Below are 15,196 nucleotides of genomic sequence, written 5' to 3'. Positions count from 1 at the left end.
ATAATAATACGTGACGTTTACTGCCTTCTAAACACATTTAATCGATCGATACGTTAAGTGCTGCATCCTGCGAATTATGATTTTCAAAATAAGCGTTCCTGAACATTTTGCTTTAATCCATTTGCGAATGGTATTTCCGAGGAGCGTTCGGAATAACCCTGTTGGGAAAGGAAATATCACTACAGTGACCAGGGATGTCATCTCCAAAGGACGAATAAAAGATTCTTGCTAAAAACAAAACAAAAAAAAAAAGGTTCTTTCATTGCATTTTGAGCACGAGCATAGCACGAGTAAAGACAGTTTTCATTATGAATTTAACCGATGGCTGCGCCAGACGAAGGAAATCCAGTTGACAGTGGCAGAAAAAATAACAGTAGAGGCCACTTCCACCAGCACCCCGGCTCACTCACCGCATTTTCATTACCAGTTTTCATAACGAAGCAAGTAACAATATAAATGTAGGCAAATAAAACTGTACACAAGCGTAAAGATTTTTTATTAAATTAGATGCCTTTAGGATGTCTCATGGTTCTACAGACATGTTGTAAAACTGATAGAAGGAAGATGCCTTCAGGATGTTTTATGGTTCTATAGAGATGTGGTAGAACTGATGAAAGGTAGAGATGCCTTCAGGATGTCTTATGGTTCTACAGACTGGTTGTAGAACTGATAGAACTTCGTTACACACTCTTTACGGGCATTCTCCGTAGCACACGTGGAATTTTTGTCACTGTGACTTCCAGGCTCCATAAATTTCGAAATAAGCGAGTCTACGAAGTGCGAGACCTTCACAAAGAGTAGAGGTCTCTCCGGGTAAAGGCAGTTATCTGGTCCGTCAGAAATCACACCAATAAGAGTCCACCGGCCGTTATCTTCGTATATCAAGGGTCCTCCACTGTCTCCCTGAAAATAAAGCAGAAGAAAATGTTAGACTCTATTTGATTTTTTATACTATACAGAAAGATTCGAAATATGTGTTTATCAAACGTAACACGTTTCTCAGCGTGATTTACTAGCAGTACTAGTGCTAATGTTACAGCGTTTTGCAGGTTTTCAGGCTGTAGCGCATAAGCGTTAAGGACTCCAACGTTCTGCTGTAACAGACAAAACACTTAGAACGAACAAAAGAACAGACATCAAGGTGTTGCTTGTAAATTGAAAGCGCCTATTTGAGAAGTTTTCTTGTTGACCACAAGGGTTAAAACAGATTATATCTCTCAATGCTTCTATCATAAGATTAGTACATATCCCCCGTTATTCGCGTAAACTTTCAATATATTGACCAGCCTTGATATTTGTAGACCGAGCACTATAACGCAACCTTTACGACATTGATGCATACTAAGCTGCACAGCTGTTGGCTCTCCAAATATTTCCTTTGATAGCAATAAGATATAAACAAGGGGAAGTAAGAATTTGTTTTGTTCAGGTAAGCATGGTTGTTAGTATTTGCTATTGGGAGCCGTTTTACAGACGTTTAGAAAAGAAGCTCGTAATTTTACTCGTGGTGAACAGTGTAGAATCTAACTGAAAGTACAAGTACGTTACAATCTAGATCGCAGTCAAGGTGCACTTCTGGACATAACAAGAAATTATGATATTTCATTTTATGACAGTGCGAGCGACAAAAAACAACTAATCCTTGATGCTAACTCTTTCCTTAGCTCGTTCTTTCAGTGAATAATTAAAAGTTTCTCTTAGTGACACAATGAGAGTGCGGGCGGATTATTCTGGTCACACAGCAATAGTGAGTTAAAATGTTGAGCATTTCACATAAACATGCGTCACAAATGAAGCGCAGCCGAACTCACAGCGAATTCTACAGAGGCAGAAGTATGTTTAGTGCAGTGTAATCTTAGGAAGTATTTCATTTAATCTTTCATTCTCAGATCTGGTTGACGTTGTCAAACAAAACGCGTGAAAAACACTCATGGGCGACGTTTGTTGAATAGAGTTAATTTAGTAGACAGGAGCAGAGCATGATCGCTTGCACATGGGACCGATTACCATCGAAACCTTAGCCGACATTTGGATTGTGGTTTCTGTCCAATCGCTGCTGTGACACAACTGGATAAAGTTAATTGTCGGGAGCATGTGCCTTGTGGATCTCTAATCTCACAGCAGCATCGGAGAGATTGTATGATAAGTTCAGGAGCCGCGTTTCTCTTTCTGCTGCTCAGAAAAAGAAAGAAAGCGGGCCAGGCTACAAGACATCGCGGGATATAGCGAATATAAGTAAACAGCGAACTGGGAACCAGCGCCGTCCGGCGGAGTGACTGAATGGATCGTAACATTTTGTTTTCTGCTCCTCAGGTGGGTGCTGCTTTTTTTTTTTTTTCTTCATTGCACCGCACACTCCGCTGGACTGCGCTCTCCCGTACTGAGCCATTTCTCACATCGAAAAAAATGTTTGCCTATGATGTATGAAAGAAGGGACGGATGATAGTCAAGTGTTAAAATGCACAAAATGCAACAGCCTGTGCCATATTGGGAAGTGCTCGGGAGTCACATCAAAATACGAAAAAGCGGTAAATCCGCTGACTTGGATCTGTGTCACGCGTAAACTGAACACCCAACGTCAAAAACAGCAGGGAGGCGACAAGATTTCCCAGGACACTGCCGAAACTTCAGATCACGGACAAGCGGCTATATTGGCGCCAAAAGTGCGGACAATCAAAAAGATGATCGAGGTTTTGACTGCGATTAAAAACATCGAAAAGAAGCTGAATCTGCAGTCTGTGCAACACGACACTAAGATCTAAAAACTGGATGATCAAGAGAAAACCACTGAATCTATTAAAAAACACCGAAATTGCTATCTAAAAAGTACGACGATCTCCTAAAAAACATCGGCTCACTGACAACTGTCACGAACGACCTAAGGAAAAGAACAAAGGAGATCGAGCTGCTTACATTTGACAATGATGCTCGAATAAAAGACTTAGAGTGGGCAGTTGAATATATGGACCGATTTGAACGAAGGAGAAACAGTGCCATTCATGGGATTGTCCGAAACGTACACAAAGACCTACCAACAATTTTGAAATATCTAGCAACGAGGCTAGACCTACCTTTCCCAGAACCAGATAGGTCAAGGCCATGCAGAGACTAAGAGCGAGAGATGATAAGAATGCTTCGATCATTGTTCGATTCAACGACATATCGGAATGAGACCGGCAAGTCAGCAAGGGCAAAGCGCTAAAGTAGAATCATATCTTCATCAACGAGGAGTTGACAAAGCTGCAGAAATAGTTGTTCGGGAACGAAAAGGAATGTGCAAGGAACAGGGGTACAGGTTTTTTTGCATGAGAAATGAAAAATACTGGTCAGGCAAAGCGGAGGATCGGCGGTGATATGTATCGAAAGGGAAGATGACTTGAACAAAATTTGATAAAATGGCCACGTGTAGCATACTTAACGACTGGAATAGATGTGTAAAAATATAGTAGAAAAATAGGAATGGAGGACGAGCAGCTACAACATGTCCTTTAAATTAACAGCAGAAGCATTAAAAAAAAAAAAAACATTGGGATGAACCTAACGTATACCTTGCTAGTTCGCTCGAAGATATCAATGAAATAATAATAACTGAAGTAAACATTTGAGCAAAAGAACCGTTACCTTTTCATATAGATAGTTTGTATTCAACTTCAATACGTCGAGATGGCAGAAAGGAGGGAGAATATTAGCTTACATAAAAATGATTGTTTTTCGGACCGTGCGGAGGTGTTTATAAATCATGCAGAAGTTCTTGTCTACACTGTTCATAGGCCTGACGTGTCATTTACAATAGCTGCATTTATAGACCACCCAGTGGTAAACGAAACTTATTCTGCGATGAGTTCATAAAACTCTTGAACACTTTTAAAAACAATGACCATGTCGTACTAGCAGGCGATTTCAACATCGATGTTATGTGCCGCAGCAAACCCGGAGTAAGAGAAAATATTGAAGTATTGTAAAACTTCGAATTGAAAAATATGATTGAAGGTTTCACACGTGAAGAATACCTAGGTGATAAAGTGACAAAAACCTGTATCGAGCATATAATACTGCGTACTTGTACCGAAAACTTTATCGTGGCGATAATGAAACACAAAGTAGCATATCTCTACTTTGTCGCTCTAAACTCATGCGTGAGGCCGAAACTAAAAGCTCCCCGGGAAAACAATTCAAGAAAATTCTAGATAAAAGGAAATAGACAGCAATAATAAAATATATAACTGGAGCGCTTTGCTGCACCTAGACCACCTAAACCTTTTCAAAAGAGTGATAGCCATATTCAAAGGAATATATGACAGCTCTTATAAAACAATTAGACTGGAACAGCGGAAGCCAGGAGCTGTCTTGGTTAACGACATAATACTAGAACTAAGTTATGAAAAAAATAGATCTTGGAATAGATGTAAGCAAAACTCCAAAGATGGAACACTAAAGGAAGAGATCAGGCAGGTACGGAATAGAGTAGCGAAGAAGATTAGACTAGCAAAAAAAGAAATTCAATGTGACACAACTCCATATTGTAAGAAAAACATAAAGAAAACGCGTAATATTGTCAATCAAATAATGGAAAAACCACCTGAAAACAGGATTGAGGAATGTATAAAAAAAAAAACTTTGGAGTCAGCGATTACTATACTCTCAGTAACCGTGTCAAAAAACTTCGCTAAAGTTGTACAAGATTGGCGCGAGCCAGCAAACAATGCACAGACAGTGGAAAGCCACTGTCGAATGTACATTACTCGGCATACCTATACCACAAACGACAAATACAGATCTAGAATATATAATTAACAGTATGTCAATCATAAAACCGGCGGGATAGGATCAACTAAGAACACGAGACATAAAAGAAAACTATACAAACTTAAATCATGTTTTGCTGGCGGTAATACATGGAACATAGAAGACAGGTATTATATCCGATAACCATTGAAGCTGCGATAGCCCGACTTGTTTATAAAAACAGCACTTTGTTTCTTTCTCTCTTCGTCGCTTTTCATTACGTTCAGCTGGTAATCAGTAAGCATGAACTTCCTAGATTTGTTTAAAAATAACTTCTCCAACCGGACGCAACGAGTTAAGAAAGAAAAATGTTTTAATGATTCATTGCACACAACTTGCGGTTTGGCTCAGGGATCTGTTTAAGACCCTATGCTTTTTAACATCTACATGAACGGTCGTGCCTAACTCATTCTAAAATCTAATCCCTATGAATACGCTGACGATAAAGCATTAGTCCTGGCAAATAAACATGATAATGCAGTCAAAAGCTTGCGATGTGACTTCAGTAATACAATGGACTAGCTTTCTGAAAACTCTATACTTGAGGACAATGAAAAAAAAATAAACACAACTAATATGCTTTCGAACGCACCAAAGGCGTATTAACCTTAAAAAAACTCCTCTTTTTACATGCAACTCAATACACTCAGTGCAGCTGTACGCCACTTTCATATACCAGAAACACAAAATATCTAGACACGTATTTTGACGAGCATCTGTCGTTGAATTTTTATGAAGACCACCTAATAAATCACGAAAAATATCATCTTACTTATACAGATTACTGAACCCCACGGACATCTGGCTAAGACGATTAATTTAGCAAATGTTAGCAGAGTCAAAACTAAGTTATGGAATTATTACCTATGCATCCTGACTTCGAAAAACAAAGAATAAATAAGTTAATTAAAAGGACGGTGGGGAACATCGCCTATGAAGCCAAACTTGAAAATATAGTGTTTGAAGATCACCTGTCAGAACTTGACCTATTGACAGTAAATAAACTGTGAAATTTGTCATTCTGACGAATTATTACTTCACATCCGAATTCAAAATGAACACCATCAAAGAAAGGCAACTGAGGAACACAGAAAAGCTTCAGATACCAAATAATATAGACTAACTATGGAACTACGCTCCGCATATTTTATGTGCATGCATATGTCAACCAACTTCCTTAAATCTTCACACCCTCCACTCCTTAAAATCTGTAAAAAAAGGAAAGGAGGAAATGGTGTATACAGGAAACTGAAGGTTAACTAGTCATTCACCCGAGCTTTTTTTATTGTCTCCTGTTTACCCTGGCACAGTACAAGATTAACAATGAAGCGAAATCTTCATGCGTTCTCCGATTCCCTAAGTACAGTATTACAATTACTTGTAGATTTCCACCAGATACCTTGACAAAACGCGCTGGTTTATTAGTTGCCATTGTGTATCTTTCCTTGGGACCCTTATCCTCGCTTTTGTCGTTTGCTGGAATCATGACTTGATTCCAACGAACGACAGCTTGGAAGTTCCGAATCTTATGCTTGGAGATGTGCTTTCCGCAATAAATGAGCTCACTTCAAAAATGTCCTGCGATGAGGACGGAATTCCTGCTTTCATCGTAGAGGAATGCCGGGATATTTTTGCCCCTGTCTTGCGACATGTTTTCAACATGTCCTTGGAGGCCAATGTATTTCCTCAAGGATGGAAGAGTGCAGTGGTTGTTTCTATACATAAATCTGGTCGCACTGACTGCGTTAATAACTAAAGGCCGATTTCTCTTCTTTGCTTTTTTTCTAAGGTATTTGGAAGGGCAATGTATAAGAATATTTATTTTCATTTTAAGTTGTCTCTTTTTCTCAACCTACATGGTTTTTGTCAATGGCGTTCAGTGGAAACAAACCTTGTATCATTTTGGGAACATACTATACCTAAGGCCACGTCCTGTGGGCAAGTTTATGTTATTTATTTCGATTGATTTAAAGCTTCTGATCTCGTAGATCATAAGTTGTTACTCGCCAAGTGTTCAGCGTTGTGCATGACTTGCTCGTTTTGCAGTTGGTTGTTTAGTTATCTTGGCGGAAGACCTAGCAGAGTGCTGCATGAATGGTGTTTTTCTGCCTCGTATGTTTTATATACTGGAGTGGATCAAGGGTCCAACCTGGGGCCGTTGTTATTCAATATTTTTGTGCATGACTTCGTAGACAGTGTGCAGCATTCAAAGGTGCTGGAGTTTGCACACGATGTTAAGATTTACCGCGAAATTCATTAAACTACTGACTGTCTAAAGATGCAAGACGATGTTGAGCAGTTCTAAACTGGTGCTTAAAAATAATTTAGTACTTAACCCCAGTAAGACCAAGGTTGTTTCCTTTGCCCGTAAGACAAGCTGCATTGAGTATCCGTATACCATGTTAGGTTCAGCTGTCGCGAGGTCTGATACTATTCGTGACCTGGGAGTGCCGTTTGATTGCCGCCTTTCGTTTACTGAGCATGTTTGGAAAGTTGTGAATGATTTTTATCAGGTGCTAGGCGTTATTTCCCGAATGGCGCAGAGTTTTCGTACTTACGCTAGCATGATTCATCTATTTCGCGCCCTTGTTTTGTCTAAACTTCAGTTCTGCTCAGTCATCTGGAACACCATTGAATCGACTCATTGATGTATTTCAGAAAAAGTCCAGCGGTCGTCTCGTGCGTATTGTTTATGATCGATGGATTCGGAGGGGCATTTATTTTGAATATGAATACTTACTTAATATGCTTGACCTGGTACCCTTGCATAAAAGAAGATTAGCGCGAGACATGAATGTTTTGTATAAGATAGTGAACGCTACAATTGATGCACCTTTGCTTCCAAGTGCGATTTCTTTCAGTGTTCTCCAAAAGTGGACCAGATTTTCATTTCTTTTCTACCCGCAGAAAGTTTGTGTCTAGTCCCCGATGACACGCCTTCAGCTCCATTATAATCGAGATAGGAGGGATTTAGAATGGTTTTCACCCTTTTTAAATTTTAGAAGAGCATTGTTGGCCGCTTGACAAACATCTGTGCTCTGCTGTTCTCCATTGTTCTCCGTAGTGTTATTTATTTCCTGTTATCTTTTTTAAATCACGTTTTGCTTGTTTGTTGGTCTGTATCTGTCCTTTTATTGTTTTAATATGTGCGCACTAATAGGACCTCGAGCTGTTTGTGGGCACATTAAGCAGAATAAATAAATAAATAAATAAATAAATGACTGTTTTTTTGTTGTTTCTGAGCATTTGGCACATTGGTCACACTGCAATTTCTCTAGTAGTGTGTCCGTGATATCTAATTTGTAGCGAGTATCTTTTGTCTTTATTTTGTTTCTTTTGTGCCTCAACACTGAATAGATGTATGAAGAAAATGTTTGTAGGATTGCGAAAACGAAGTACCCGCGTAAAAAGATAGTTTGAATGGACTACCCGTTCTCGCGCACTTGCACGCATGTGCTTTTGTGAGACTTTTTTTTAACCTTGATGCGGATTTGTGAATAAGCTATTATTATTACCTAAATGTGGCCTGCCGATTCGCATTCGAAGCTGATCGACAGCGTCCGTAACGACAGCGTCCGCGTTGCATCGTATAGTGAACCGCTACCCACCCAGGCCTCATCTAATGCTCCCACGCCTCTGGGCCCCGTCTGCACCCTCCCACGGTCATCGTTTTCGATTTCGTTCTGGTGTACCCGTGTCCAGCGTTGCTCTGCATGTATTTTCATGTCATTCGACCCGCAGCAGTTCTCAAAGCTCATGCTTCATCGTGTGTCCCGAACAAGACTCCGCCATGTTTTCCGTTTATCTGCGCCGGAATCTGCGTCTGCAGAGCGTTTGTTTGTTCTTCGGTCCGAATATCACGACTGGACGATATTCCTCACTGCCGGTAATTAATAATGTCTATAGTAAAAAGTGTGTATCCCTTCACTAATAATCTGATTGCTCTCCCTCGCCGGCGGATTGAATTTACGTGCAGGAATATAGGTGATCGTGGCGGGTTTCACGTGCGCATGGAGGAGATATGTTTTTTCGATCTCCATATCTCGTTAAGAAATGTGGCGCCGATTATGTCCCCGAACGCGTCCTTTCTTTGAGTATAAAGTATTAATGTGCAATCAAGGTGCTATATCATGTTGAGAACGTAGTTTAGTAACACAAGCAAATTGGAGACACCTCAGATTAATATACATATCATTCAAATCTTCTAGACAAATCGAGGTGCTTGAGACAAACTTAGTTTTTCGCCAGATGAACAGAGCGGCATTTATCTCCAAAGTCCTGCAATGCATAGGATACACTATTTGATATACACTCGTCTCAATTTCACAAGGAAACGTTAAAGCCTTTCGTGAGAGAAGGAGAATAAATGCTCAGTCATTTCCTCCCTAAAGTTAGAGAAAAAAAGGAATTGGTGTATAAGTCTCGTGACACATATTTCAGTGCTAAATTTAGCGGGGAAACAATGTTTTTACTGTTAAATTTAGCGGGAAAGCTAAATTACCGTAAACACCGCCTGACAGAAGACGGGATGTAATTTTGTCCTGTAAATTTTGCAATACCTTTAAATCGGTTTTAAATCACGGCACATCAATTTTATTGCCATATTTAACGAAAAAACTAAATAGGTGCTCAGGTAACCTGATTCCGACTTTGCTGCTCAATTTAGCGTAGGAACCAATCCTTTAACGTGAGAGGACAGGCAACGTTGATTTCCTTGCTGAACAGCGGTGAAATGATGACACGAATGGACGGACGATCGGCGTGACAAACATTTAGGACTACAGGATTACACTAAAAAGAACTGCATGCTTTATGAACTTAGGTGCAAGAAGAAATAAGATTTATTATATGAAATTTGAGTGTTATAGGGAGCACAGTTCAAGGGTTTTCTTTACTCACATAACATGCTCCTCCACTCGTGCAAATGATGTAGCCAGGAACTTCGCTTTTCATTTGGGCAGAGCATTGCTCCTGATCCATGAGATGTAATTTTCGTTCCATCAGTGTGTTTGCGTATCGAAATACGACCAATTTTGTTTCTTCATATTTATCTGAATTGTGATACTCTGGGAGTAAAACAAATATTAATTTGAAATATTAATAAAGGCCATTCGAATGTTTGTACATTCCAGGGCCTTATTGGTCATGCCAGCATCTGTGAAACATCAATCGCCGTCTGATCAACGTACAAGCTATATGTCACATAACGCATTAGAAACTTTTTTTAATTACCAGTTTAATACATAAATTACGAAATCATTCAAAGTTACGGAGTTGTATTTTATAATGATTCGCGTCTGTACTAAAAATTAAAATTAAGCCATTTATCATATATTCCTCCCCAGCCAGCAGCATAGGATGCGCTGTTTGCAGGAGGATCGACACAGTTTTCCGGAAGGCAGATTGGCTGAATATAGTCAGTATAGTTGACTTTCGTTTTTAATTTTACAACAGCAATGTCTTTCTGTGAAGGTAATGCCGAAAAAATCATGATGCACAACGTTTAAAGATGTTTGGACCGTTGCTATTTACGTACCATGAAAAGGCCACAGTTGTTTTGAATAGGGGTGCAGATACTGTCAACTTCAGCGCAGATCACCTGTCTTTCAGGATTGTCATTGTATTCTTGATCTAATTTTGGAGATACTTCTGCATTTCTGGTTTTCTTTTTGCGTATATTAGAATCTTGTGGAGCGGTGCATTGAGAAACATTGGTTTCGAGTGTGGTTCCAAGACGAACTGAAAACTCATGAGCGTCTTTATTTCTTTATTACAAAGAAAAAGCAGACAGTTACTGTTACCCAGTTCAGTAAGTTTTATATTTAGAATTAATATACAAATTTCATTAATACACTTGAGATACAACTTGCGTCCTACCTCTTTGACAGGCACAATATTGTGTATTGGCCCCAAGTTAGAAATTCAAATTGGATATTAAAGGCTACTTTTATCACCCCGTGTAATCTGAATGCCTTACACACTATAATTGTTTAAACTTTAAAAGAAATTTGATTATCGGGGTTCTTGTCTAATTATGGGCCGCCATCAAATGCGAATTTCACGCTGCAAAAACAGAAACGGGTGAGTTGCTTCGTGCCTCAAACCGCACTGCAAAAGAAGTGGCTGAATAACCCTTCCAACTAACGAAAAACGGACTGGGAATACGCGAGACAGCAATTAAGTATTATATAAAAAAAATCAAAATGCATGCATACATTAAATTGGAAAACAAAAATCACTTACAGAAAACAATGTGCTGCCGTTATCACATATTCTTCGCCAATTAAGACCCCACCGCATAGTAAGGTATCGTTTGAATTATAGATTGCGACCATCCAGGGCCAGTGTTCCGGGTGAGCCTCGGTACCATTGATGATTCTTCCAGAAATATGTTTTTCTTTTTGGCGTTTTCCGCACTTATACTGCGTATCCTTTTCGTCTGTGCGTGCTGGACTTGCAGATTCTGTAACCATCCAGTTAGCGAGTGCACATTCAAACACAAAATTTGCGTTGAAAATCGTCATTGCAAAAAGGTGAATATATGAACGACTTTAACATTTGATTTTGGAATGCACAATTTCGTTTTCTACACATAAGCAACATCGTTGCAGAGTGTATCCTACCTGAGATGTAGCTGGGATTGTTTTGGGTTTACGGTCGCAAAGTGTCAGGATAAAGAAGCAGGCAATCGTTTTCTGTAATGGACTCGAACTCATCGCGAAACAGGGACTGTTTTTTTTTTTGCGGACCGAGAGAATTTTATTTCTACAGTCTAACAAAAAGCTGGAATTGTTGCTGCATCTATTGCCATTACTGCCTCTCCACTAGCTTTTTGACCTCAAATATTACCCGGGGCAGTAAATGCGGTCGCCATACAAGTTAAGCAAATCGGGAAAGCGATCATTAGAGAGTTTTAGTAGATCGTTCCAATGACTCCGAGAGCAATGCCCGATACATCGTCGCCGTTTTCTCCCAAGCATCTTATCGTTATCAGGGGTATTGAAGGTATGGGATCCATCATCAAAAGCTCTCTATTATGACTTTATGTGCCTATGCAGTCAATTCTATAGACCTTTCCAGCGACCTTTTCGACTAAAGTGGTTTACACCGCGTGTTTCTGGGTTTGAGAGAGTACGTCTATGTCGGCCGACTGCGCTGGGCTGTCGGCCGACATAGCTTCAAAAAGCAGTAGCAGCCTGTGTAAGCGCAATTCCGGACAGGGGTTGAGGCTAAATTTATTCGTTTTATTTAATCTTTTGTGTCTTGTGGGGAATACAATTGCGCCACGCTTTAAAAAAAATCAATGTACAAGTTCTTGAAAAAACAAAACAAATGAAAGCAATTTTTGGTGGCCCCGTACACGACAGAACAAAATCAAATACAGGTGGAATATTTGTTGCATTTTATGCAGATTTTTAAGATGCCCTACACTCAGCCGTGTCAACCTACAAGGATATTAACTGCCGAAAATATTGGTACACTCAAGAGAGCCGAAAGGCATGGGCATTGCTCGGTCACAACATGAGATCCAACAAGTCTCATGAATCGAACAATATATTGACAGTACCGTACGGTGCTGCGTAATCCGAAAAAAAGATTTATTCAAGAAAGATCTCAGATAACACAGCATATCCAATATAGAGTGCCGACGAACAGTCCCTTCACGACATTAGGGCAGAATCCGGTTTATTTTAGGGAATGTTATGAAAAGTGCGTTTTTGTACGACATTAAAAAAATTAATCGGGTCTATTTTTTCCGTCATTTACCCTGGGCCCAACAGGTATTTTTCCCGAAGAAAGGGATCATAGGTGGGAAGACTTTTCAACGATTATCTCTGCTGAATCAATCATTGAAGAACGTCGAATGGCCCGCGTCGCGAAGTGTTTGATGCTCGCTTACTTCGTCGGCATGCTACGAAGGCCCAGCCGTCGACGAGACCTGGTATTCGCTGGTTCTCACAGAGGAAGGTAATACAAAAAGGGTAAGCATCATGAACAGACAAATAAATAAAAACTTTCAAGAACGTCCGGCAAACTCCCAAAGAACAATACAGGTGGGGAGTCGCGCTGACCGGGTTTCGACGGCTTAGCAGGTTCTCAGAAATTTCTGGCTGACAGGGGTCGTCCGGGTCGCGAAATGGGGCGGCCGCAGAGCTCTTTGGAAGTGCGTGGTTCCGCGAGCTGCTTGAACGCCGATCGAAGCCGCACACGAGAACTCTTCACTTCTAAAACGCCACGAAAATGATGGACTATACTCGGGGACGTCTCTCTGTGGCAATGAGAGAAAGCTATCAAGGGGGGGGGGGGGGGGGGGGGGGAGGGCAGAACTGACGTCTGCCTAACCGCGCCAAGTAGGACCAGATTTGCATGGTTTTGGCTTCAGTTTAGGTTTGGCGTGACTGACACTGAAGTGACTTCAAGACCTGAACATGAATAAGCGAAACAACCAACAATCTTTTGTATTAAAGAAATGTCCATTACTAAATATCATGTGTACAAAGAATATCAAGCCTACATTTTTACGCATACACTAATACTCTGCTCTTTCGTGCAAAACACTATTCCAGGCTAAACGTAAAAATTATGTTTTTAAATTGGTATACAAAATTCCGGTGCTCTTCTGTGAAGATATATGCTGATGAGGCTTAATTTAAAACACAGGGATATCTACAGCGCGTTCAATGTCCTACCAAAAATATAAATATATGTTTAATTCAAGTCTAAGTAATTCTAAAGGGTGGCCGAAGACAACTAGATACCCCTAGGCACGTCAATTTGTGTCGGAGCCTCTGAGAGGGTTTGTTTTATTGGTAAAAAGACAGGGAAGTTCATGATCCTTTTTAATCACTGACTGTCCTTTTCGAAATGCAGTTGTCTTGCAAGATGTTTCTCACATTCGCTTATAAACTTATATTGCTTTATTTTTTAGGAGCATTTCTCGCATATATTGTTGTAGAGATCAATATAACTCAGCTAAGGTGCAAGACAACTTTTTGAAGGGTACAATGAAGAGAAACAAAGATAGATATTTGATCAAGCTTTAATCGCGACTTACTTTTTTAACAAGTTAATGTCAATAAACGCCCCCCGACAAGCAATGAAGGCACCAACGTGAGAAATTCTAAGCTTAGTTCAAACTGAGTGACTGCGCATTAGCTTATGTAATCAAGAAATAAAAGTCATATGCGCGATATCTACGCACATGCTGAGAGAGACTTAGCGCAAAGGTAAGACTTGAGTCAGAAATATATGTTTTGTCGCCACTGCTTTCTGCTTGATTAGTAAACGGATATCACTTCACTGATTAATGGCGTTTTCCTCACTTACCGTATAGCAGGGCAATAGTGTATACGAATATGAGAAAGAGTGAATTCATTCCTCTCAATATCGGCAAGGACCTCCTAGGCTGTATTTTGATTCCAAACTGGGAAAAACACAAGTGCTGCGTGTCCGTGTTAAATGCGCTTGTATGCGACTTAAATGCCCTTATGCTGATGCAAGAACTTCCGCCTTCATCCTCAACTACAAAGCGCTTGTGTGATGTCATTTGAACTATGAAGTTGTTTGGATGCAGCGAAAATACGGTTTCAGATTCCGATGTTACCACCCACTTCTAAACAATTGAAAGTCACCTTTGAATATGTATTGTGCTATTTTGATACCCACACCAAACGTTTCGGCATTGAGATGTCAGAGGGGTTTAGAAATTGCTTTGAACGCAAAGTTGACGGATCCCCACGACTTCTTTGGTATAACGGTTTAATTCAGGGGTTTTGAAAACACGGTCAGCTTGCCACATCCGGCTGGCGGAGGCTTTCTCACCTGCCCACGGCTGACCGCGGTCCTTTCAGAAACACCGGGACCGCGGCCCGTTTCCAGCAGACCCGGGGTGACTGGCGCAAAAATAAGAGCATGCAAAGTAATGGCATCGCGACGCTTACCAAACATTTTGAATCCGTGTCGATTCCCAGTGAAAGTTGAGACAAATAATTATTGCACGTTCTCACCACTGGCATCACACTTCTTAGTTCACTCTTTCATATCTGAGGAACTGCGTTAAAAGGGAAAATATGGTAAGGGTGCAGGTGGTGCAGGTGCACGGTTGAGTACAAACAAAAAAACGGAGACGAGAGAGAAAATAGACAGGACGACGGCTCAGATTTTTTGTCTCTTCTACGTTTCGATGTGTCTTCTCTACCCCAGTCCCAGGTTGATTCAGCAAGGTGTTAAAAGTATTGTGCTTTCTCATACGGATCGCGCTTAACTCTCTGTGTGACATGTATTCCGTATTACCAATATTAGTCCTATCATCCTCATTAGTTTTTTGCTTTGTGCGAATAGGCCCGAGTTCATATTCGTCATGATTTACGCGTGGTGAATTTTTCAGGCTAAGAATTATTGTATAATGTCA

General features: G+C 40.3%; 1 protein-coding gene across 1 annotated transcript; it reads right to left on the bottom strand.

The window, feature by feature from the left end:
* Positions 1-639: 639 nt before the first annotated feature.
* On the bottom strand, positions 640-14,161 carry LOC120836261 (enteropeptidase-like). Its single transcript, XM_042290098.1, is given in 7 exon segments — positions 640-903; positions 9,685-9,852; positions 9,888-9,970; positions 10,114-10,249; positions 10,322-10,550; positions 11,029-11,248; positions 14,113-14,161. Coding segments are annotated over 7 exon segments (1,149 nt in total).
* Positions 14,162-15,196: the final 1,035 nt, after the last annotated feature.

This window comes from Ixodes scapularis, unplaced genomic scaffold (assembly GCF_016920785.2).
Source record: "Ixodes scapularis isolate PalLabHiFi unplaced genomic scaffold, ASM1692078v2 PGA_scaffold1__304_contigs__length_218370807, whole genome shotgun sequence".
NCBI lineage: Eukaryota > Metazoa > Arthropoda > Arachnida > Ixodida > Ixodidae > Ixodes > Ixodes scapularis.
Note: the sequence above shows the minus strand (reverse complement) of the source record. Positions and strands in the feature narration are given on the sequence as shown.